General features: G+C 41.9%; 1 protein-coding gene across 6 annotated transcripts in view; it reads right to left on the bottom strand.

Annotated features, from left to right (window-relative positions):
- Positions 1 to 25,912, bottom strand: part of LOC110531840 (neurexin-2) — a 1,034,463-nt gene that overhangs the window by 759,804 nt on the left and 248,747 nt on the right. For all 6 annotated transcript variants that reach the window (XM_036987703.1, XM_036987707.1, XM_036987704.1 and 3 more), the window contains exon 4: positions 25,131 to 25,160. In XM_036987703.1, the coding sequence (XP_036843598.1) occupies positions 25,131 to 25,160 (30 nt within the window). The remainder of the gene's footprint in view (positions 1 to 25,130; positions 25,161 to 25,912) is intronic.

The following is a 25,912-nucleotide window of genomic DNA, read 5'->3' on the forward strand; positions in this document are numbered from 1 at the left end:
CAGCAGCATCCATTAGTTATGCACTCGATCGGGTTCTGTGCTCCGTTACCTGCTCTCCGGGTCGCACTTTCAAACGCTATAATGTTATCCCGTTTGCCTCATTGCCTTTGCGGGTATGCTCTGGCAAGCACAAAAGCACCCACGGCCCCTCTGTGAATTCTTGAATTAGCGAATGGGCTGATCGCGGTTGTATTATTCAGCCCATGACGCGAGTATGTTGAATGTTTTATTCACAATATTTGTCAGATGGTCTTTCAACTGAGATACGTTTCACTGTGGATAATAGAAATATTGTCTCTAGCATATGAAATATTTATGATACCATATGACTTAACCATCCATTTTGGGGGGGGTTTGTGCTGTACTCTTCTTTTCTCAAACTACTCTATTCTGTGGAGTGATAGGAGGACACAAACATATAAAACAGTAGTACTGTAGGTCAGAGGATGAGAAACTCATTTCAGAGTGATTTTTAAAATGTTGTAATTTTATTTAACCTTTACTTAACTAGGGGCAGGTCAGTTAAGAACACATTCTTATTAACAATGACGGCCTAGCCGGGCCAAACCCTAACCCAGATTACGCTGGGCCAATTGTGCGCTGCCCTATGGAACTCCCAATCACAGCCTGGAATCTAAACAGGGTCTGTGGGGACACCTCTTACCACTGAAATGCAGTGCCTTATACCACTGCGCCACTCGGGAGCCCTGATTGCAGAGTTTCTATGTGTATCCCTGAAAATAAACTCAACAAAAAAAGAAACGTCCTCTCACTGTCAACTGTGTACATTTTCAGCAAACTTAACATGTGTAAATATTTGTATGAATATAACAAGATTTAACAACTGAGATATAAACTGAACATGCTCCACAGACATGTGACAAACAGAAATTGAATAATGTGCCTCTGAACAAAGGGGAGGTCAAAATCAAAAGTAACAGTCAGTATCTGGTGTGGCCACCAGCTGCATTTATGTACTGCGGTGCTTCTCCTCCTCATGGACTGCACCAGATTTGCCAGTTCTTGCTGTGAGATGTTACCCCACTCTTCCACCTGCAAGTTCCCGGACATTTCTGGGGGGAATGGCCCTTCCTCTCACCCTCCGAGGGTTCTTCATTGGCCATGGCAGAACACGCACAAAACGAGCAGTATGGCTGGTGGCATTGTCATGCTGGAGGGTCATGTCAGGATGCGCCTGCAGGAAGGGTACCACATGAGGGAGGAGGATGTCTTCCCTGTAACGCACAGCATTGAGATTGCCTGCAATGACAACAAGCTCAGTCCGTTGATGCTGACACACCGCCCCAGACCATGATGGACCCTCCACATCCAAATCAATCCCACTCCAGAGTACAGGCCTCGGTGTAACGCTCATTCCTTTGACGATAAACGTGAATCCGACCATCACCCATGGTGGGACAAAACCACGACTGGCCAGTGAAGAGCACTTTTTGCAAGTCCTGTCTGGTCCAGTAACGGTGGGTTTGTGCCCATAGGCGACGTTGTTGCCGGTGTCGTCTGGTGAGGACCTGCCTTACAACAGGCCTACAAGCCCTCAGTCCAGCCTCTCTCAGCCTATTGCATACAGTCTGAGCACTGATGGAGGGATTGTGTGTTCCTGGTGGAACTTGGGCAGTTGTTGTTGCCATCCTGCACCTGTCATGCAGGTGTGATGTTTGGATGTACCAATCCTGTGCAGGTGTTGTTACATGTGGTCTGCCACTGCGAGGAGAATCAGCTGCCCATCCTGTCTCCCTGTAGCGCTGTCTTAGGCGTCTCACAGTACGAACATTGCAATTTATTGCCTTGGCCACATCTGCAGTCCTCATGCCTCCTTGCAGCATGCCTAAGGCACGTTCACGCAGATGAGCAGGGACCCTGGGCATCTTTCTTTTGGTGTTTTTCAGAGTCAGTAGAAAGGCCTCTTTAGTGTCCTAAGTTTTCATAACTGTGACCCTAATTGCCTACCTTCTGTGAGCTGTTAGTGTCTTAACGAACGTTCCACAGGTGTATGTTCATTAATTGTTTATGGTTCATTGAACAAGCATGGGAAACAGACAAATTATCTTTGAAAGACAGGGTCCTGAAAAAGGGACATTTATTTTTATGCTGAGTTTAGCTGTGCAGTTTCAATACTGCTTGAAAGTTGAATGGAAAACTACAATTGACACCTACAGTCGTGGCCAAAAGTTTTGACAACGACACAAATATTATTTTTCACAAAGTCTGCTGCCTCAGTTTGTATGATGGCAATTTGCATATACTCCAGAATGTTATGAAGAGTGATCAGATGAATTGCAATGAATTGCATAGTCCCTCTTTGCCACGCAAATTAACTGAATCCCCCAAAAACATTTCCATTGCATTTCAGCCCTGCCAAAAAAGGACCAGCTGACATCCTGTCAGTAATTCTCTCGTTAACACAGGTGTGAGTGTTGACGAGGACAAGGCTGGAGATCACTCTGTCATGCTGATTGAGTTCAAATAACAGACTGGAAGCTTCAAAAGGAGGGTGGTGTTTGGAATCATTGTTCTTCTTCTGTCAACCATGCTTACCTGCAAGGAAACACATGCCGTCATTATTGATTCGCACAAAAAGGGCTTAACAAGCAAGGATATTGCTGCCAGTAAGATTGCACCTAAATCAACCATTTATCGGATCATCAAGAACAACAAGGAGAGCGGTTCAATTGTTGTGAAGAAGGCTTCAGGGCGCTCAAGAAAGTCCAACAAGCGCCAGGACCGTCTACTAAAGTTGATTCAGCTGCGGGATCGGGGCACCACCAGTACAGAGCTTGCTCAGGAATGGCAGCAGGCAGGTGTGAGTACATCTGCACGCACAGTGAGGCAAAGATTTTTGGAGGATGGCCTGGTGTCAAGAAGGGCAGCAAAGAAGCCACTTCTCTCCAGGAAAAACATCAGGCACAGACTGATATTCTACAAAAGGTACAGGGATTGGACTGCTGAGGACTGGGGTAAAGTAATTTTCTCTGATGAATCCCCTTTCCGATTGTTTGGGGCATCTGGAAAAAAAGCTTGTCCGGAGAAGACAAGGTGAGCGCTACCATCAGTCCTGTCTCATGCCAACAGTAAAGCATCCTGAGACCATTCATGTGTGGGGTTGCTTCTCAGCCAAGGGAGTGGGCTCACTCACAATTTTGCCACATCCTCCAAGAGCAACTTCTCCCAACCATCCAGGAACAATTTGGTGACAAACAATGCATTTTCCAGGATGATGGAGCACCTTGCCATAAGGCAAAGGTGATAACTAAGTGGCTCGGGGAACAAAACCTCGATATTTTGGGTCCATGGCCAGGAAACTACCCAGACCTTAATCCCAGTGAGAACTTGTGGTCAATTCTCAAGAGGTAGGAGGACAAACAAAAACCCACAAATTCTGACAAACTCCAAGCATTGATTATGCAAGAATGGGCTGCCATCAGGATATGGCCCAGAGGTTAATTGACAGCATACACTGCAATTATTGACTCTGCATCAACTTCATATAGTTGTCAATAAAAGCCTTTGACACTTATGAAATGCTTGTAATTATACTTCAGTATTCCATAGTAACATCTGACAAAAATATCTAAAGACACTGAAGCAGTACACTTTGTGGAAATTAATATTTCTGTCATTCTCAAAAACTGTTGGCCACGACTGTACAATATTCAACACAAATTATTTTTTGTTATGCAAGAAGTGTATGTGGCTTTAACCTCAATATTGTTGTCTGTCTCCAGACCTATTCAGGAGCAAAAACTATTGAGACACAGTGACGCAAAGCAAGAGGAGATGAAGAAACACTGGATTGAAAAGTAATTCATTTATTTGGGGTGAATGGGTGTTAATGAGATGTTAAAGACTTAACTATATGAATTGTGTGATCAATTAAACATATGGAGTTGAGATTTGCACCTTTGATCATCGCCACAGAGGGGGCCATTTTAGGAGTCGAATGATGACTGTTCAAACCAACAACTACTTTAGGCGTGTTGTGGCATTTAGCTGTTTTATTGCAGTACTTGTGTTATAAAACAAGCTTAACTTATGTTAGCGTAAGTATTTTAACAAATTAGCGAGAGGCGGAACAAGTACCCAATTGTCATACTTGAGTAAAAGTAAAGGTACCTTAATTGAAAATGACTCAAGTAAAAGTGAAAGTTACTCAGTAAAAAAGTACTTGAGTAAAAGTCAATAATGATTTGGTTTTAAATATGCTTAAGTTTCAAAAGTAAATGTAATTGCTCAAATATATTTAAGTATCAAAAGAAAAAGAAAACGTAAAAATCATTTCAAATTCCTTATATTAAGCAAACCAGACAGCACCATTTTTTTTTTTTACATTTTATTTATGGATACAGGGGCACACTCCAGCACTAATAATTTATAAAGGAAATGTGTGTTTAGTGAGTCCGCCAGATCGGAGGTAGTAGGGATGACCAGGGATGTTCTCTTGATCAGTGTGTGAATTGGACCATTTTCCTGTCCTGCTAAGGCATTCAAAATGTAACAAGTACTTTTCGGTGTCAGGGAAAATGTGTGGAGAAAAAAGTACATCATTTTTTTTAGAGATGTTGTGAAGTAAAAGTAAAAGTAATCTAAAATATAAATAGTTAGGGATGCACAATAAGTATATCGGAGTCGGCCGATATTAGCTAAAAATGCCATCATCGTCATCGGCCCGATGTCTAGTTTAACGCCGATGAGCAAAACCAATGTCAAAGCTGACGTGCATACCTATATAACGTAGGTACATGACGTAATGACGCAATGAAAATATGTGCAACACAGCATTCCTAACCTAGCCCACAATGTCTGCTGTGTGGATCTATTTAAAAGTTTCAAAGGAAGATTTTTCTTTAAAGACCATATGCAAAAAAAACATAACCGACCATATGCAATGTTGGTCTGCTATTATTTCCTGAGGGGAAAAAGTGAAATATTTCAATAGCACAAACCTAATTACTCATTTGAAAGTGCATCACCCCCAGACGTTCAGCGACTACTTAGAACAAAAGCAGTAAAAAACCAAGGGCACACGTCCAACAACTAAACAAGTTCAAGTCGAGCAGTCATTTGAAAGAGACTTTTTCAGCGAGACAACTCAAAGGCGAAATCCATTAAAGGCAAGATAATGGAATTCATTGCCCTTGACAATCAACTGTTCTCTGTCGTGGATGATGTTGGCTTTCATCGACTGGTTGAGCACATCGAGCCCCGGTACACACTACCAAGTAGGCACTATTTTTAAGATGTTGCCCTACCGGAGTTACACAGTATTGTTGAAACGAACATCCACGAGCTTCTTGCTAGGGGCATCACTGCTATTAGCTTCACGACTGACAATTGGACCAGCAGTGTCAGCTCCATGAGTATGCGGAGTCTGACAGCGGAATTCGTACTGAGGAAAGCCGTATTGCATGCTCAAGAATGTGCTGGTTCTCATACTGCTGCTTCCATTTCAATGGCATTTGAGAGCATGTTTGAAACATGAACACACTCCTAGCTCCATTCGAACAACTTACTCGAGAAATAAGCCAGTCGACTGCGTCTGCAGCAGACGTGATACCCTCTGTCATGGCATTGAAACGCCTGCTCAACAAAACTTCCGGCAGACCTTGGGGTTAAAACTTGTAAAAGTACTCTACAAGAGGCTGTGAAGAAGCGGTGGCATTCTCTCTGAGCCTCTTTGCTGTGTCGCCGCCATGCTCGATGCTAGGTACAAGGACCGCTACTTCGATGCAGACAAGAAACAGGGTTTACATGGAATGTTAGACACAGCTGGACAAGATGGAAACGGGACACAGTGACAGTGCGCACCGATGAAGAGGACCCACGATAGAAGAGGCCATGGACAGACAGAGCTGGAACTTCACTGCTTGACATGTAGGATGATTGAGGAAAAAACAAGGATATTGAGGATTAAACGACTGAACAAATGAACAACGAAAGCTCATTTACATACGTAAATGCCAACAAAATAACTTTTTGGTCAGTGTGTGTGTGTGTGTGTGTGTGTGTGTGTGTGTGTGTGTGTGTTTCAACTATTTAACTGTACTATGCTTAAAAGGCCGCTAAAATGTTTAATATTGGTTATCGGTATCAGCCAAAAATGTAATATCGGTGCATCCCTATAAATAGTAAAGTACAGTACAGATACCCCCAAAAACGACTTAAGTAGTACTTTAAAGTATTTTTTACTTTTGTACTTTACACCACTGATATTAGCATACTGTATATTACCAGGCTAATTTGTATTCCTCTTCGGTAGTCCTGCCAATGTATATCCATGCATATTTTAACCCTACTGTGACCATCGACATTTGCCACATACTGAATATTCTATTTTCCATAGGTTTACTGCTGTAGGAGCTAGGGATATGTCAATGACAGAATGTTATACATAGTGTAAACCTGAAGAAGGCTGTTCAGCTGAAACGTCTGTATGCTATCCCTGATGCAGTTGAAGCAATATACATTCACATTTGACTTTTTCCTCTCATCATTATTGGGTAAAGAGGTTATCTTTGTATTTGTCAACAACACATATGACTACGTGGATGAATGTACACACTGTCAAAAAAAAGTCCCTTAATAGGTAGCACTAATCTTTGAATAAATTCCGTCTGCTGTCACTAATTGGGACAAACATCACCGTGTGACGAATTTGTTTGTTTATATTCATTTATTGTCTGTGAAGAACGACATTATATTTGCACTGAAATCTAACCAACTTCTTTGAAGAAATTTAAAGCCTGTAATGTATCGGAGGTTTAAAAAGGCTTTAAAAGTTTTGCCATTTCAGACTTGATTTTCCCAATCACAGGCACCTGCAGTTATATGATGCAATAGCAGTCAATCAAAGCATATTAATATCCCATAACACCACAGTTCATGACCACTTTAAATGCGTACGTCTCCCTCTTTCGTTTAAATGTACCGTTAACGTTCAAAGATGGCGCAGGATGTCTCATTATGGTAATAAAGGTCTATGGGGAGATCGTCCTACCTGGGAGAGCAGGAGGCAAGGCTATAGGGGGTTAGCTATAAGATTGGAATACTCTGAAGATGAAGGGATAGGGATCTCGGAGATGAAGAGAACAGCATGGACCCGGTGTTGCTGTGCGTTCTCTCTGTAATAACGGGATGAGTGCCATATAAAACCACACGTTTGAGGTCATGCAATGCCAGCCTATATGTTTATTTAGTTGTCAGTACAGCATGCATCACAAAACAAATCAACTATAGAGTTTAAAACGTGCAATATCTCTGACATAGATGTCAATCCATTAAGATATTGACCATCATAAGAGGAGTGTTTTATCCACTGCGTCACATTTTTTTTTCACTAAGGGACCTGGACTATTATTTTCGGAAATGTGTTTAGAAAATGTGTCTTTATTTCAGTATATCATATCAAGGGCAAAACAAAAAAGGTGCTATCTAGAACCTAAAAGGGCTTGTCGGCTGTCCCCATAGGAGAACCCTTTGAAGAACCCTTATTGGTTCCAGGTTAAACCCCTTTGGGTTCCATGTAGAACCCTTTCCACAGAGGGTTCTACATGGAACCCAAAAGGGTTCAACCTGAATTCAAAAAGGGGTCTACCTGGAACCAAAAAGGGTTCTCTTATGGGGACAGCCGAAGAACCCTTTTGGAACCGTTAAAATTAGAAATCAAGAAGGATGTTCAGTATTCTCCTGGTCGTGTCTTCTCCCCTCCGTTTGAAACCCTAATGCCTTTATGCAATTATAGGAGATGTCTCTAATACATGTGTCAACATGTTTCATTAAGTCAGTCCTGACTTCCATCTCTCTCTCTCTCTCGCTTTCTCTCTCCCTCTCGCTCACCAAAGAGATTAGCTTTCCTTGTATTTACTAAAACGCAGAAATATGATATTCCTCAGGACGGTAGGAGGGGTGATTATTTCTGTACATTACATTATAGGCCGCCAGCTAGACTTTCTAAAAAAGGACGATTAAATATGCACACAGGAAAATGACATATTCAGCTTCCAATTTTATCTTGGGTCTTCGTTCAACTGCTTCAGAGCACATTATGGAATGGATTGTGGTGTTGAAACAGAGTTGAACTCTTTAGTATCTGAATCGGCACCCACTGACTGCACGTTGGAGACAATCCAAGCTCTATGGTTGTGTCCCAAATGGCACCCTATAAAGCCATGCAAAACTAGTGCCCCTTATAAGGAACAGGGTGCCATTTGGGACTACTTTTATATATAGCGACGTTCCAATCATAGCAGGGAAATGTGAAGGAATTCACTTTAATCATACAAAGCAGTCTTTGATGTAAGCCACACTGTGCGGAAGGCAGTAGGTTAGTGAAGAGATTTCATTGTTGTTTCATAAGTACGTTTCCTATGTGGAGCTGAGTGGAAATGTATGGCCCTTATATATACGAATCTGATTAGAGTACATGTGGTTTGGCCCAGTGGATCTCTCCTCATGACATTCCAAGAGCGCTAGGCCGTGTGAGTGTGATGACATCACCACATTGCTCATTGCCATTCCGGTCTTGTTACAACCATCCCCCGATGGGTCTCCCTCCCTCCACCCCCTCCCTCCCTCCACATCATATCTGTGTCTTCATCACTTCCTCCCCGATGTCTAATCCCTCCCTTTAGTGTGTGCAGAGGAGAAGAGAGAGAGACAGGAGCACACGATGAGCAAATCTGGCGTTAACGGCAATTCTCACCCATATTTGATCAGGCTACTCGAGGCCCTCTGTAATTACATGCCTTCGGCTGTACTGATAATAGCCAGAGAAGTGCCTTTGGCCAAGCAATACCCAGCCATGCCCTCACATACATGCAGACGCGCACACACACAGTCACACACACACACCCTTCCCCACACACACCCTCCTCCTTTCTATACCCTTCCTCCATCCATCCCTCCCTCCATCCTTCTCCTCCTCCCTCTGCTCGGCAGTGACCTTAATTACAGGATGTAAAAACCTGACCTGGATCCAATTTCCAGCCGTAGACCAGGCTGCCCCCAGGATTAATGCCTTGGGGGCCAAATTAAATTAAAGGCCACTTCTAAATAAGATTTTTTTTTTAAATATAAAGAAAGAGACGATGAAAAACAATAGGATAGATTGTAGAAAATTGGAGCCAAGACAACATTGGGGGTACGTAGGTTCAACCAATTACGGAGGGAGGCGAAAGGGCGAGACCCGTGGTGTATAACATGGAGGATTGGCTGAAATAGAGTGGAGGGGGTTTGGCAACCTGTTGTAGACTATCTCTATTCATCCAATGTGGAATTCTGTAGTGACATGTTACTTTGTGTAGTCATTTCTTCAACTTGTCATTGGGTTGATCCATCGTTGTATTTAAAGTACCTAGTGAGAATGGAAGCATTATATTTGAATGATCATCTTTATCAAACGAGTGTGGGATGTTTGAATTATTATACAGTAGGCATGCCTTTTCAGATTTTTTTTGAGCTGGAATTAAATTGTCAGACAGAGCAAGTATGAGAACCTTTGTTAAGGTTGAACTATCATTTCAGGGTCATGAGAGAAAACCACCTGCCTAACCACCTGTCTAACACTTCTATTTGCATGAGTGTGAAAGTGAGCGCGTGTCCATGTTTAGAACCGAACGTGACTGTCAACGTGTGTAACTGCGTGCCAGCGCGTCTATGCCCTGACAGGCGACGTGGGAGTTTCAAATGAGTATGATCTGGTCTGTCAATTTCCCTAAGTGAGGCTGCCAATAATGAGTCGTGACCTGCCTGAAAATACACACACGCACACGCACGCCCAGGCACATGTGCACTCACACACACACACACACACACACACACACACACACATATACGCACACAAAACACACACACGACAGGCTGCAGATCAATCTGGGGGACAAGCAATACACCCCTCCCCTCTGTCACCAAGGCGACTGTTGTCAATCATCACCATCACTATCTATTATCCTCATCACACTTCAGATTAAAACTCAGCACCGGACTTCATTATGGACTTTAACTAGGGCGACACATATATATGGTTTACTTAGGCCCTGCTAACTGCTGAAGGTCATGTGGTCAGAAAAACAAAACAAATGTCCCTTAGTATACCATAATGTATGACTAAAATATCCAACTTTGATGTAATACAGGAAGAAGGTGAGCAGGTAAGACCCCTCTTATAGGCTACTTTCAGTCATAGGGACTGTTCAGCATATAGTGTATTGTTCTCTCCATCACCATGGTGTCGTTATGGGCTGTATTATGGGGTGCGTGTGTGGATGGGGGACTGTAGAATCCCTCCATGTGGGCATGTGCAGCATCAGGGGATTTTATTCAACTGTAGGTTGTTCTGTCAACCAGGTCTAATGTCTCTGCTGCAACTTCCAGGGCTCCGGACCTGACAGGCCCCTCTATGGCCAGCCTACAGCCCAGAGAGGAGGCACCTAGTGGGGTTAACACTACTATGAAGTGTCCTTAGGCTCTCTTGAGACACCTGAAGTCATACATTGTGTGTTCAGATAGAGTTTTCATCTATGCTGCGTCGTTGTCTTTTAATTCATTTCATTTAATTCATTTCTAGACTATTGAATTGTTCAGTTTGCCTGGAAAATCTAGGGTCTATCGTAAATTGTTTTCTCTTGCAAGTCCAGTCTATCTACAATGAAATAGTTTAAAGTGGAAGAATGCTATCAGAGTTGAAACGTTTACTTATCCCACAACACAATGTTTTATATTCTGGTACATTTTTCAATTTAATTTTCTCTTCTTTTTTGTCTATGCCTCTATTTAGTGTTTAAGCATTCTGTTTGGAGTTGATCATGTACGATTAACCCGCAGTGACAATCTAAGTGGTGTCTGTTTTTTTCTCTGGCTTCAAGCCTCAACAGATGACAGGTGCGTCAACGGATTCACAAACATAGCTCTAAGCATACATGGGCTCAAGAGAGTGGCTATCTCAGCTGGTACTGAATGATTATGTAAATCTGCTAGCTAGTTCTTTATTAGCAATGCTGTCGAGAACAAACGTGTTTTTACTTGATTTTAGTTTGTTCTGCTGCTGACACCTGCCTCTTACTAACAGTCGACTTTCCCCCTTCAATGTCCCGAACAGTGAGAGACGAACATGACAGAAACAACTAAAACAGTGGAGGCTGGTGGGAGGAGATATAGGAGGACGGACTCATTATAATGGCTGGAATGGGATAATTGGAACAGACTCAAACATGAACTAAAAAGTAGCCAACAAGCTACCTACCAGTATTCAAACTCTCCACCCAGCGCTACACTGCATGCAGCAGTCAGACAAATGCACGTTTACGGCGGCAGGGTGGAGGGGGAATTTTCCGTGGTTCAAGATCTAGTTTGATGTGCAATTTGTTACATTTAAAAGTATAACACTAAAAATATATATTTTAAAAATTCAACTGCGAGGGAACTTTTTTAAAGGAGGGCAAAAGGGCAACTGCTCTGGCACTTGTTGAGCCCTGTCTGTGCACGTGTCTGCATGTGTGTGTTTGTGCGCACATGTGTATGTATGCACAACAAGTGTGTGCTATGTAAAAGGACTGATGAAAAACCTTTGGATATATCAGGGAACCATTATTTGAAATCACAATCAGTGGAAACCTGCACTGAGTCTATTCTACACTGAACCATGCATGAGAGCACCAGCTGTTCCGGATAACTGTGTGATCTCGCTCTCCATAGATCAAAGGCTGCCCCCCCCCCCCCCCCCCCAAGATGGGCAGGACTGGTTTTCTGATTGGCTGAGCTGTGTCCACGCAAATTCGCATTTGACGTCAAACACGCATCATCAAAGATTCTGTGTCAGTCACTCAGTAAGAACAGAAGATCATGGATCATAAAAAATGGGAAAGGTGGTGCTGACAAAGTAACCAAAACGGTATCTACACCGACGCTGCTAAATCTCTGAAATTAACCAACTTATTTGCTAAAAGTTTGAGTGCTGTGTCTGTGAGAAATGACAGACCAGCTGTGGCTGCAGCAGAGAACAATGGTGCAGTCAATGTGGGAAGAAAACATTACTATATTCATGTATTGTATGAAATAGAAGGCTAGTTAGGGTATGCGGGATTCAGGGGAACATTTATACACCAGTCTACCTGCGATTGGCTTTTATAACACATAGGTAAGGGAATAGCCATCTACTAGACATGTAAACAGTCCTTTTTATTAAACATTGCGTCACTATGGATTACAATAAAACATTGAATGTGAACGCATAGATGCTGAATAATCCTAATTAAATCAGTTAAGGTGAAGTTGGGTGCTGTCTGTGTATTCCAATTGTTTTATCTATGTTTAGGCTATTTGCTTTGTTTTCTAAATCTCATTGATTATGTTTGCATGCACACTAATAATTTAACATTAAAACGGATTATGGCAGTCGGGAGAGTATGGAATAAGTCACGGTAACACCTTACTCTGCTGACCTTAGTCGGCGTAAGGTCAAAATCAAATTATTAGAATTACTAGAATTATTAGGACATGTAAACAGCTTAAATCAGCGTTCCAGCGGTGTATTTGATCTGCGCATGTGCCAGCATTAGTAACGCAAGGCTCCCTCTTGCGCCCGAGTGACGTGAATAGTTTTCACATACAAACGTTATATGCCTGTACTCAGAATCAAATAGTCTTCACATAAATAACATGGTCACTGTGCTAGAATGCTTATTTTGTTCTGCATTAACAAAAGTCCCATCAGGTAGCCTGATTTCAAGATGTGTCCATGTAAACAGAATTGGTAGGGAAATTGTTCTTCTTGCAAAGCATACAAACGTTTTAATGAACTAACTATTGTAGTAATCTGACTATACATAATAATCATATCATTGTGTACATGTAACCATGCTCAGTGTCTCTTCAGCCAGCCAGGCAACCCGGCACAGCCAGAAGAGGACTGGCCACCCCACATAGCCTGGTTCCTCTAGGTTTCTTCCTAGGTTTTGGCCTTTCTAGGGAGTTTTTCCTAGCCACCGTGCTTCTCCACCTGCATTGCTTGCTGTTTGGGGTTTTAGGCTGGGTTTCTGTAAGGCACTTTGAGAAATCAGCTGAAGTAAGAAGGGCTATAAATACATTTGATTTGATTTAGGGTGTTTGAACTGTCGCAGAGAGAAAGTGATGGGTATCTGCCCTCTCATTGGCTAGTATGGTCGCAACTGATCTCAACTCCTCCCGACTACCCTATCTTTGAGGATATGTATTTCCATGGTTAGACTGGTCACTCAACTTGTCAATATAATAGATCATATTTGACTGTAGTGACTAAGGACTCTGGTGTCAGATTACATATCCACCGCCATTGGGGGCTGGGAAAGTCCTGCCGAAAATATAATTTGCTCATCTGAGGGCCCGTCACTGCTTGGCGGAAGGAAACAAAAGCACAACCACACAAACTAATCCCGTCAGTCTATGACAAACACAGATGATTCTATATCTAATTCAGTAGAAGAACAGCCGAGGCGCACAACTTTTTGGGGGTGCAATTCCGTAGGCCTATGTTAGTGACAGGATCAAAAAAGGCAAAGGTATAACTATAAAATACAAACGGTAGGCTATATGTAGCCTATTATAATATGTATTAAAAAAATAAAAAAACTGATTCAAAATTTCAGATACCCCCCCCACACTCGCGACCCCTCAAAACCTTGTGACCCCCACTTTGAGAACCACTTATCTTTTAGGCATTTATTCAGTGATTTTCTTCTTTGTCTAGCACGTATGTGTTTATTCATTCACAACTAGGATGTTGCTGGGCCCAGTACAGGCAGTACGGTTCCCTCATCTTCTGGTCCCAGTGATGATAGCCGTAGCGCAGACAGCTCATCTGCTGCAGCAGAGTCAAGTGCAGCAGAGAAGACAACACACTAACACACACACACACATGCACTCAATACTGCTGTTACTATTTACTTTATTGCACATCCCAGCATATTCTGTACTATTCATAGTACATTCTGAGTGCTATGTATATTACTATTACCCTTCCTACTTCTTTTTTAAATATTTTTCTATTTTTTGGTTGTATTTAAAAAAAATACAGTATGTGTATTTGTCACATCCTGATCTGTTTCACCTGTCTTGTGCTTGTCTTCAACCCTCTCCAGGTGTTGCCCATTTTCCCCATTATCTCCTGTGTATTTATACCTGTGTTCTCTGTTTGTCCGTTGTCATTTCGTCTTGTCAAGCCTACCAGCATGTTTTTTCATACTCCTGTTCTCTTTAGTCCCTGTTTTCAAGTTCTTTCAGTTTTGACCATTCTCCCTAACTTCACCCTGAGCCTACCTGCTGTTCCGTACCTTTTGAAAGTGCCCTGGATTACCGACCTCTGCCTGCCCTTGACCTGTAATTTGCCTGCCCCCTGCTTTGTAAATAAACTTCTGTAATTCAAACTGTCCACATTTGGGTCTTATCCGGAGTTCTGATAATATTGCACTTGAGGAGAGCTTGTGAGTAAGCATTTCCCTGCAACATTTACATCCTGTATTCTGGGCATGTGACCAATAAACTTTTATTTGATGACAGTCAGGCACTAATTTGCTAAATAACTGTAAGTAGTTAGGCTTTTTTTGTCATTTAGCAGACACTTATCCAGAGCGACTTACAGGAGCAATTAGGGTTAAGTGCCTTGCCAAATGATTTTTCAGCTAGTTGGCTCAGGGATTTGAACCAGCAACCTTTCAGTTACTGTCACAATCCTCTTAACCACTAGGCTACCTGCCACCCATAAGGTATTGAGGTGTTATGAGCAAATGGCAACCCATTAGGCTTTTATTCTGTATTCTTTCTTATTTTAGGAACCAAATACTGTATGACACCACTATAATTAGATCAGTGTTAATGTGTATTATTATTGGGGCTAGGTTTAGTGTCAGTGTGACTGCATGGGGAAGCGTGTGTCTCAGTGTGGTGGTGGAGCAGTAACAGACCTGGGGGACAGGGAGATAGAGCAACAAGATCTTACGGTTTGACAGGGTTTTACTTCAGTATTCACCGTTTGTCCAGGGGGAGGGATAGAAGTCACATTTCAACGATTAAGTTTAAGTATTAAAAAAAATCCTTGAGTGTATGCTGGGAGGGGGGGTCTACTTGGCTAACATATGGAATTGTTTTAAGATGGTCATACCAAGGATAATTTTGCTATTTTTTTTTTTTACATTTTAGGACTGCTTAATGTATCAAAAAAATCTTAATATAATCTTCCATAAAAAAAATTTAACTGGTACCCGGCTACCTTCAGACTAGTCTTGTAAGGCGTGTGAGCATCCTGCAACATTTACATCCTGTATTATGTAACACATCAACTCTGATTTGATGACAGCCAGGCACTAATTTGCTAAATAAGTAGTTAAGCTTCTATAAGGTATTATGAGCCAATGGCAACCTATTAGGCATTTATTCAGTGTTTTTTCTTCTATATATATTAAATGTGTTTATTCATTCACAACTAGAATGTTGCTGGGCTTAGTACAGCCAACATTGTCCCGTGGTCTTCTGGTACCAGTGCCATGAGAGAGGATGCTGGGCTTAGCAGGGACAGGACAGGGACGAGTGCAGTGGAGGTAGGACGAAAACAGAGAGTGAGAGAGACACGCACAGATGTACTGCCAGTTCCTTAATATGTAATCATAATTAACACTAGGGTGGGGGGGGGGGGGGGGGGGGGGGGGGGGACACATATGACACATGACACAATAATCCTAATTATTTCTACATATAGACACACTTAAACGGTACATTAGTTCATAACGTGTGTTCCCTATGATCGTCTAATACGTGCATTCATTCATTCACAAATAAGATGATGCTAGGCCTAGCACAGACAGTGAACCGGATAGTGATGATGCTCAGGTCTATCGTCAAGTTGAGGAACGAGAGCAAAGAGAGAGATGAGAGATGAGAGAGAGGCAGAAGCCAGATAAACAGTGACTACAGAGAAGACGCAAAGACTGTGTAGTGTGTGCGCTGTGATGTGATGTTGGCTGGTGTGGCTAAAATGCCAGGCCTAAATGTTTATCCCAGTCCGCCCATGACTGCCTGCATCCCCGCTTGGTATGGCAACTGTTTGGCATCCGACCACAAGGCGTCTACACCTGTTGTTTACGAAGCATGTGACCAAATAACATTTGATTTGATCTCTCCTAAATTATCTCCAAGTATCATCAAGGACATCAGATAATCTAGATCCTCTCTCAGGGATTGGTTAATCTGACTCCCGGTACGTGTTCATCCTCTGGGGTCCTCATATTCAACTGGACCTCAAATCCATTTCCACTGCTTTTTTAACTTCTTGAGTGTAGGGGGCAGGATTTTCGTTTTTGGCTAAAAAACATACCCATTTGAAACGGCCTATTTCTCAGGCCCAGAAACTAGAATATGCATATAATTGTCAGATTAGGATAGAAAACACTCTAAAGTTTCCAAAACTGTCAAAATATTGTCTGTGAGTATAACAGAACCGATGTTGCAGGCGAAAACCTGAGGAAAATCAAACCAGGAAGTGGCTTCGATTTTGAAAGCTCCATGTTCCATAGTCTGCCTTCACTCCATTTAAAGGGATATCGACCAGATTCCTTCTCCTATTGCTTCCTCAAGGTGTCAACAGTCTTTAGACATAGTTTCAGGCTTTTATTTTGAAAAATGAGCGAGAAAGAGAACATCGCGTCAGTGGATAGCTGGGTGTTCACATGAGTTTTGCTTGCGCAACAGAGTGGGGCAGGCATTGTCTCTCCCTCTCCTATTGAAAAGCGACAGTCCTGGTTGATACATTATCGATTATATATTTTAAAAGCAACCTGAGGATTGATTATGAAAAATTACGGATACTATTTGGAATTTTTGTCTGCGATGTCGTGACCGCTCGAGCCTGTGGATTTCTGAACATAACGCGCCAAACAAATGGAGGTACTTTGGATATAAAAATAATCTTTATGGAACAAAAGGAACATTTATTGTGTAACTGGGGGTCTCGTGAATGAAAACATCTGAAGTTCATCAAAGGTAAGCGATTTAATCTATTGCTTTTCTGACTTTCGTGACCAATCTACTTGGCTGCTAGATGTTTGTAATATTTTGTCTACTGAGTGAGATGTTCTTATATAAACGCTTGTTATGCTTTCGCTGAAAAGCTGTATTGAAATCTGACACACCAGGTGAATTAACAACAAGCTAAGCTGTGTTTTACTATATTGCACTTGTGGTTTCATGAAAATTTTATATTTTTAGTAATTTAATTTGAATTTGGCGCGCTGCAATTCAGCGGGTGTTGATAAAAATGATCCAGCTAAAGGGATGGGTGCGTCAAGAGTTAGCATTCTTCCCCTCAGGGGCTGATTTAGTCCTGGGACACTTTAATTATCAGGAAGAACAGAAAACCAACAGGCTCTGGACCTCATAGGGTAAGAGTTGAATACACCTGCTCTGGGGACTAAGAGAAAAACTCTAATCACGTACTGGGTTCAACAACCGCTGTTTGAAGTTGCTTGCAATCCAAATCTGAGGAGCTGGGAAAATTGGTGATTCAAGCCTATTAGGGTTCTATAATGTTTCATTAGGCCCTTGCCTTTTTTGATGAAGTAGCCATTAATTGGTTTGTTAAAGTAAGGAATCCCTCAGGCTCAGAATTACATAAGCGCTTTGGAGTTCATAGGGGTCCATAGTGAATGAATGGGTTAGGAACCAAAGAATGTTGGTATATAATGTGGCCTGAAATTGAACAGTCAGGCTTTAAAAATCAGAACTAGGGACCTGGTATTATAATTTCCACGTCATGAAAAAAGGTAATTAGCCTCATTATAAAGAACATAGTTAAAGATTAGCATATTTGATTGAAATAAGAGAGCTTATTTGCTTTAGAAATAAAGAATATACACCTCAATTCACATACCATTGAACACACTCCATGTATTCTCCTTTTGGCAGATTGCTCTATATTTGCTGGCTATTTTGACAGAATACTTGCAAACTTTGAACTGCGAGGAACATTTAAAAATACATGAACAGTGGTTTGGTTAGATATAAGGCCTATTTCACATTATTATTATTATTATTATTATTATTATTATTATTAGAGTCTCTGACATTGAATCAACTAGGCCTAAGTTTGAAATTCTTATGAAACGTGGAACACTAAATTTGTCATGACGCTACGGAACCAAATACTGTATGATACAATATGTCCTGTTACGCCACTATAATTAGATCCGTGTTAATACAGTGCCTTGCGAAAGTATTCGGCCCCCTTGAACTTTGCGACCTTTTGCCACATTTCAGGCTTCAAACATAAAGATATAAAACTGTATTTTTTTGTGAAGAATCAACAACAAGTGGGACACAATCATGACGTGGAACAACATTTATTGGATATTTCAAACTTTTTTAACAAATCAAAAACTAAAAAATTGGGCGTGCAAAATTATTCAGCCCCCTTAAGTTAATACTTTGTAGCGCCACCTTTTGCTGTGATTACAGCTGTAAGTCGCTTGGGGTATGTCTCTATCAGTTTTGCACATCGAGAGACTGAATTTTTTTCCACAGATTCTCGATTGGATTCAGGTCTGGACTTTGACTTGGCCATTCTAACACCTGGATATGTTTATTTTTGAACCATTCCATTGTAGATTTTGCTTTATGTTTTGGATCATTGTCTTGTTGGAAGACAAATCTCTGTCCCAGTCTCAGGTCTTTTGCAGACTCCATCAGGTTTTCTTCCAGAATGGTCCTGTATTTGGCTCCATCCATCTTCCCATCAATTTTAACCATCTTCCCTGTCCCTGCTGAAGAAAAGCAGGCCCAAACCATGATGCTGCCACCACCATGTTTGACAGTGGGGATGGTGTGTTCAGCTGTGTTGCTTTTACACCAAACATAACGTTTTGCATTGTTGCCAAAAAGTTCAATTTTGGTTTCATCTAACCAGAGCACCTTCTTCCACATGTTTGGTGTGTCTCCCAGGTGGCTTGTGGCAAACTTTAAACGACACTTTTTATGGATATCTTTAAGAAATGGCTTTCTTCTTGCCACTCTTCCATGAAGGCCAGATTTGTGCAATATACGACTGATTGTTGTCCTATGGACAGAGTCTCCCACCTCAGCTGTAGATCTCTGCAGTTCATCCAGAGTGATCATGGGCCTCTTGGCTGCATCTCTGATCAGTCTTCTCCTTGTATGAGCTGAAAGTTTAGAGGGACGGCCAGGTCTTGGTAGATTTGCAGTGGTCTGATACTCCTTCCATTTCAATATTATTACTTGCACAGTGCTCCTTGGGATGTTTAAAGCTTGGGAAATATTTTTGTATCCAAATCCGGCTTTAAACTTCTTCACAACAGTATCTCGGACCTGCCTGGTGTGTTCCTTGTTCTTCATGATGCTCTCTGCGCTTTTAACAGACCTCTGAGACTATCACAGTGCAGGTGCATTTATACGGAGACTTGATTACACACAGGTGGATTGTATTTATCATCATTAGTCATTTAGGTCAACATTGGATCATTCAGAGATCCTCACTGAACTTCTGGAGAGAGTTTGCTGCACTGAAAGTAAAGGGGCTGAATAATTTTGCACGCCCAATTTTTCAGTTTTTGATTTGTTAAAAAAGTTTGAAATATCCAATAAATGTCGTTCCACTTCATGATTGTGTCCCACTTGTTGTTGATTCTTCACAAAAAAATACAGTTTTATATCTTTATGTTTGAAGCCTGAAATGTGGCAAAAGGTTGCAAAGTTCAAGGGGGCCGAATAGTTTCGCAAGGCACTGTATGTATTATTATTGGGGCAAGATTTAGTGTTGGTATTGGAGGCCTGTGCCACGGTGTGAAGGCATGGGGAGCGTGTGTCTCAGTATGGTGGCGAAGCAGTGACAGGCCTGGGGGACAGTTCAACTTTTGTCACATTTCGACAGGTTAAGTTTAAGCATTAAATCCGACTGGTTGAGGTAAGGTTTGGGATAGGGTTATAACAGAAATAACTTGGTTAACTTTAGGTCATTCATTCCGAGTGATTAAGGTAAGGGTTAAGGTTTGGGATAAGGGTTAAAACAAGTAAACAAAACAACAAATTGCACCTAGCTCTGGGATTGAACACCCAACCCTTAGAGCTTACGCCTCTATCCACAACAACCTAACAAGTCTACTTGATGGTAATAGCTCTCACCGTTGCACCTAATGGCCGGTTTCGAAAGCATTTCCTGTTGTCCTGGGGATCCGGACAAACGTTGAATATCGCCTTGGATCTCAAGTTACCTTGGTGGATAGAGATCAGCCTGTCGAGGCATAGGCTTTGCCCTTCATCTCTAGGAAGGACAAGTTTTGTGAAGGAGCGAGGAATTGATTTTCCTCGCTTGGCTCTGCAGACTGGAATGGTCGGGGGTGGTGGTGAAAAGCACCTGCTCTCTGATCCACCAACCAGCACAGTCGGTCGTGACCTTGGGAAAATAGATTTGCGATATTGAGCATCAAAGTTCACAACCCAGATCTCAGAGCTGTTTTGAGTGAATTTTTCTTTCACAACCCATTAAGGTCTTTAAGACCTTAAAGATAACTTAACTGGAAAAAATCCTGAGACTTTTGCAAATCCATTTTTTAGGGGGATGCAATCACAGACAGAACCTTGTGGCTTTAAAGTGTCCATCTGGGTGTCCTATCTGAAACTTCTGAATTGACATGTTCAGTTTTTAAGAAAACTGTAGCTATTTCAATACATAAATGATAGAATAACACTATTTTACTAAGATAGAGTCAGAAGACATCATCAAGTACATTATGTATACAAAACATTAACACCACCTTCTCTTTTGTAGACAGACTGACCAGGTGAATCCAGGTATGATCCCTTATTGTTAAATCCACTTCAATCAGTGTAGATGAAGGCGAGGAGACAGGTTAAAGAAGGATTTTTAAGCATTGAGACATGGATTGTGTATGTGCGCCATTCAGAGGGTGAATGGGCAAGACAAAATATTTAAGTGCCTTTGAATGGGATATGAGTCTAAGTGCCAGGCACACCGGTTTGTGTCAAGAACTGCAACGCTGCTGGTTTTTCACGTTTCCTGTGTGTATCAAGAATGGTCCACCACCCAAAGGGGGGGTGCAACTGAATATTAGGATGGTGTTCCTAATGTTTGTTATACTCAGTGTATTTTAAGAAATGTTTTGTATTATGATCATCAGACAAATGACTATCGTCATTTACTGTAGTTCCTGCAGTGGAATGACCAAAGTGCCCTCTAGTGGTCTCATGGATGGAATGTCATTCATAATTAATACACTATTCTTTCCTTTTTTCAGAAAATCTGGTGTTTCTATGTCCAACAGTTTTGTTATATTTTTTGTTATATGACGTGTAATATTGGGATGCTATTCAACATGGACTACATTTCAACTCTATATCTGACATGGTACATGGGTCTTCTTTTTCAAAGCCCATAACCATGTGTGTGAGGTGTATACTTTTGTTTCGAAGTAGATTTGTTTATGACTACCAAGAAACACTCTTGGTGTGACCCTGATTTAGCCCACTGCAGGGAAAGTGCCATTATTGCTGGAAAGCCTAGACCATACTTAGAGAGAGATGGGAAAAGACGTGTTCTGATTGGTCCATCTGTATTTGTTCAGGCTTGTGATTGGATTGCAGATAGAACCTTATAGCGCAAAGCACAAATGGATTTATGCAGAGATAACTTTCTAGTTATCTCTTCTAACTTTCTAGTTTCATTTGTTTCACTTAATTTACTTTTGCAAAAATCTAACATATGAAGAACCATCTATAGATCAAATATACGGTATGTGACACATTTTTGACAAAAATGTCAGATGGAACTTTCTAGTCCCAAGGACTCGCAGTGACGGCAACACTTCAATTTGCTCTGAACAAATGTTACACGACGCAGAAGGACAAGCAGACAAATACACACGTTCACAGGTGCACACACACAGTCATTGTCGAATTGAAGACGCTGACAAAAGTGTCTCAGCCTTCAATTGCAAACCATGTCAGTCACTGAAGCTGTTGCGCTTTATTCCTGAGCCAAATAGGCTTATTGATTGTGTTCTTTAAAGATGTTTCTGTGGCTCGTTTCTGTGGCCACTGTATTCATTTTAACTACAGCCAATCAATACAAAGGACGGGGAGACCAAGGCTTGTCTGATCAGCTTTTTTTCCTTGTTGTATCATGGAATATTCCCCCCCCTTCTATTTCCCTAATAAAGTTATGCGTAAAAAAGCTGTAAGTAGGAGACATTTTCTTATTTCCCTATTTGGAACATGCATTAGACCTCAACAGAACGCCCGTGGCTTGGTTAAATCGAAATCAGTACTGTTTAAACGTATACCTTTCGCTGTCTTTTTTTTACCTTGTTTTTGAGAGAGAGAGAGAGAGAGAGAGAGAGAGAGAGAGAGAGAGAGAGAGAGAGCATCTTCAAGTAAGCTCTGATGGTGCATGCAGCAAAATCCCATCTATTTTTCAGCTTCTTGAGTGTTTCTGTCTCCCATTTGAACGTGTATGTGCAGTATTTGTTACTGTACCCCCCCCCCCCCCCCCATTTCCCCAGCAGCATCGACGGATAAGACATTTCCTGCTCCTCTTATGGGTCAGGGGTTACACAAATGCAAATCCATGCTCCAAACATGGCTGCAAACAGCGAACGGGAATCGCTAACGCCTGGGTCACTGTAGCCATAAGGGGTTAGGTAAGTGTTGGGGGATTGGGGTAAATCTTAATACCAACATTTGATTCCTCAAGTGTGCCCAATTATCAACACAAGGACCGAGTAAACAAGCTATTGGAGGGGGGAAAGACTGGCACACTATAGGCCTACATATTGATGGAATGTAGGAGAAAATGTCACGTCAGAGTGAAGACGAACATGTATAGAAATTAGAGGATTTTGATTCAGCGGGGTCACAGCGAATGTCTGGAGGAGCGGTTGGTGTTCCGTCATTGAGTCACCCAGCGACAGGAACAATGAGGTATCACTATGTCCACTTCAATTACGGGTGCTAGGACCTACAGACTGAGGGGGGATCTCAGAGCTCTTGTTCACAACAGGGCTCTCCAGTGACGGCTAGCCCATCAGAAGTCGTCAATGGCACATGTAAGGCAGTTAGAGGAGTCTAGGAGAGGAGTTGGAGACATTTAAGGGAGCTAAGGAGTCTTTAAAAACTCTTAACGATCTGACCCTTTTAAAAAAATTGTCTACTAAAATGACATACCCAAATCTAACTGCCTGTAGCTCAGGACCTGAAGCAAGGATATGCATATTATTGATACCATTTGAAAGGAAACAGTTTAAAGTTTGTGGAAATGTGAAATTAATGTTGGAGAATACAACACTTTAGATCTGGTAAAAGATAATAAAAAATAAAAAAACATGCTTATTTCTTTTCATCATCTTTGAAATGCAAGAGAAAGGCCATAATGTATTATTCTAGGTTATAGGTGCCATTTAGATTTTGGCCACTAGATGGCAGCCGTGTTTGTGCAAAGTTCTAGACTTATCTAGTGAACCATTGCATTTCTGTTCAAAATTTTGCATCAAGTCTGCCGAAATGTGCCTAATTGATTAATTGATACATTTTTAAAGTTCATAACTGTGCACTTCCCTCAAACAATAGCATGGCATTATTTCACTGCCATAACTAATGTAAATTGGACAGTGCAGTTAGATTAACAAGAATTGAAGCTTTCTGCCCATATCAGATATGCCTATGTCCTGGGAAATGTTCTTGTTACTTATAACCTCACGCTAATCACAGTTAGCTCAACCGTCCCGCAGGGGGGACACCGATCTTGTAGAGTTAATTAAAGGGAGGTGTTGGAGACATTTAAGGCATTTGGCACAGGTGTTTGAACCTGTACGTGTTTAAAGAGATCAGGGGTGAAGTCTTTCCTCGATTTCCTCACATCCTCTCTCCTTGTCTCCATCTTAAATGTCAGAGGAGAGGAGAGCATTGGATCAAAAGGTGATTCAGAGAAGATGCAAGGAATCGAGGAAAGAGTTTTGAAATGCAGCCCAGGAGAGGGTGATTCAGACATCCTAGTCAGATCCCAGTGCATCAGTGATGGGGGTCGAGGTGGGAGAGGGATGAGAGTCGATAAGAGCGAGACTGTTCTCCCCCTTCTGGTAAAGGTCAGTTCGATCCCCAGACGATCCCTGCCTGGCTATATCTCTCGTCCATGAACTTTCCCTCTTCCACTATTTCTGGGTGGTTCACATCAGGAGGCCACAGTGCAACCCAGTGTGTGGATAAACCAGGCACATAAAGGTTGTCTGTGTGAAGAGTAGGTTGTCTGTGTGAAGAGAGAAACACTCTGAGGGATGTAGTGGAATGGAAGTATAGAGTTTAGGATCAGGTGTGTTTGCTTGTGTCTTGGTTGATAGTAAAGCTATGGTGAAATGTGAAGTCAGAGAAGCACATTAAAGCAGTTTCATTGGAGACCGTAACATGTACATAGCAGCACAGTTCAATCTCATGGCTCTTCAGACATAGTTTTTTCTTCATACATAATTCACAAAACATTCTTTCCAGGGATACATTTCATTGCTATATCAAAAAGCTAGCAATCTGTCTCTGAAGAACCTTAAAACCTCATCATAACAGATCAGGGTGCCAAACAATGAGAATGACAGCAGAGTGGTGATAGGAAACTCTGTGTCATTCAACAACAACCGTGTTGCATTAGTAGGAAGGATAACATACAATTAACATTTCACTTGACCAACATTTTCCTGCAGACACTTTTTGAAAACCCAAGCAAAAGGGAGAACAGAAAAGCGTTACCTGCAGCCCGGGAGGTCGTAGGTCAGAGGTGGTTCCAGGTGAGCCAGAAGGACAGGACAAGGGTGGGACGGACAGTGTGGAGGCACAGAGAGCACAAGGAAGGACATGGCAGGAAGCACAACCAAAACAGAGAGAAGTGTGGAAGGAAGGAGGGTGAGAGAATTGGGGGGTGCCAGGGATAGGGAGATGGGCTAGGAAGACGGGTTAAAGAAAAATGGAGGTCGGGAACGAGGGAGGGTGAGGAAAGCTGAGGAGTGAGGAAGAGGAGGAGATTGGGCAGAGAGGAGTTTTTTTTCCCCCTCTAAAAATAACCAAAAAAAGGAATGAACCCATACCTTGGTTGTTTAACGTCAGGTGCGCCAGACCTTGAAGGAAAGAACAGAAAAAAAGAAAAGAAAGGAAAAAAGAAGGTCATAAAAGGCAACGGGAGGAAAAAAAGCATTGTCACAACGTTGGACTGCAGTTTGTGACAGACATCCTGGGGCAGACTCGGATGTCAGAGATTCAACTCAAAGGTGAGAGAGAGAGAGAGAGAGAGAGAAAGAGAGAGAGAGAGAGAGAGAGAGAGAGAGAGAGAGGATAACGAAAAAATAAGCAAACACTTCTTGAGTGAAGGTGTGGGGGGGTAGAAAAAAAAAGCATTTCATTTGGTGCAACCCCCGAAGGCCATTGCGCACACAAATGCTTTTTTTTTTCTCTGAAGTACTTATGGAACACACACATATTAACTGTTTGGCAGCGACAAGCTTCAACTGAATTCTATACCGTATAAATCTGTACTGCCCTTAGAGATCCAAGGTCTCTAAAAGAAAGGGTCAAAGATAAGCAGTAAAACACAGGAACAGCCCCGAGTCGAAGACTCTATATACCGACACAGATACGGTAAATGTTTACAGCACAGATACCACACCGTGTTCACAACAGCCCTGAAAGAGCCTCGACAAACATCCAAATAGAATGTTGGTGGAATAAGGGGACAAACAAATTCCAATCATTTCAAGGGGCTCCACAGTTTTGGGGTCAAATGATGTCAACCACACTGTTACACCGGAACTCAATAATAACTCTATGGAAATCCGGCATCACTTCCCAACAATACAGTACATCCCGAAGTTAC

The sequence above is a fragment of the Oncorhynchus mykiss genome, chromosome 9 (genome assembly GCF_013265735.2).
Source record: "Oncorhynchus mykiss isolate Arlee chromosome 9, USDA_OmykA_1.1, whole genome shotgun sequence".
Classification (NCBI taxonomy): Eukaryota; Metazoa; Chordata; class Actinopteri; order Salmoniformes; family Salmonidae; genus Oncorhynchus; species Oncorhynchus mykiss.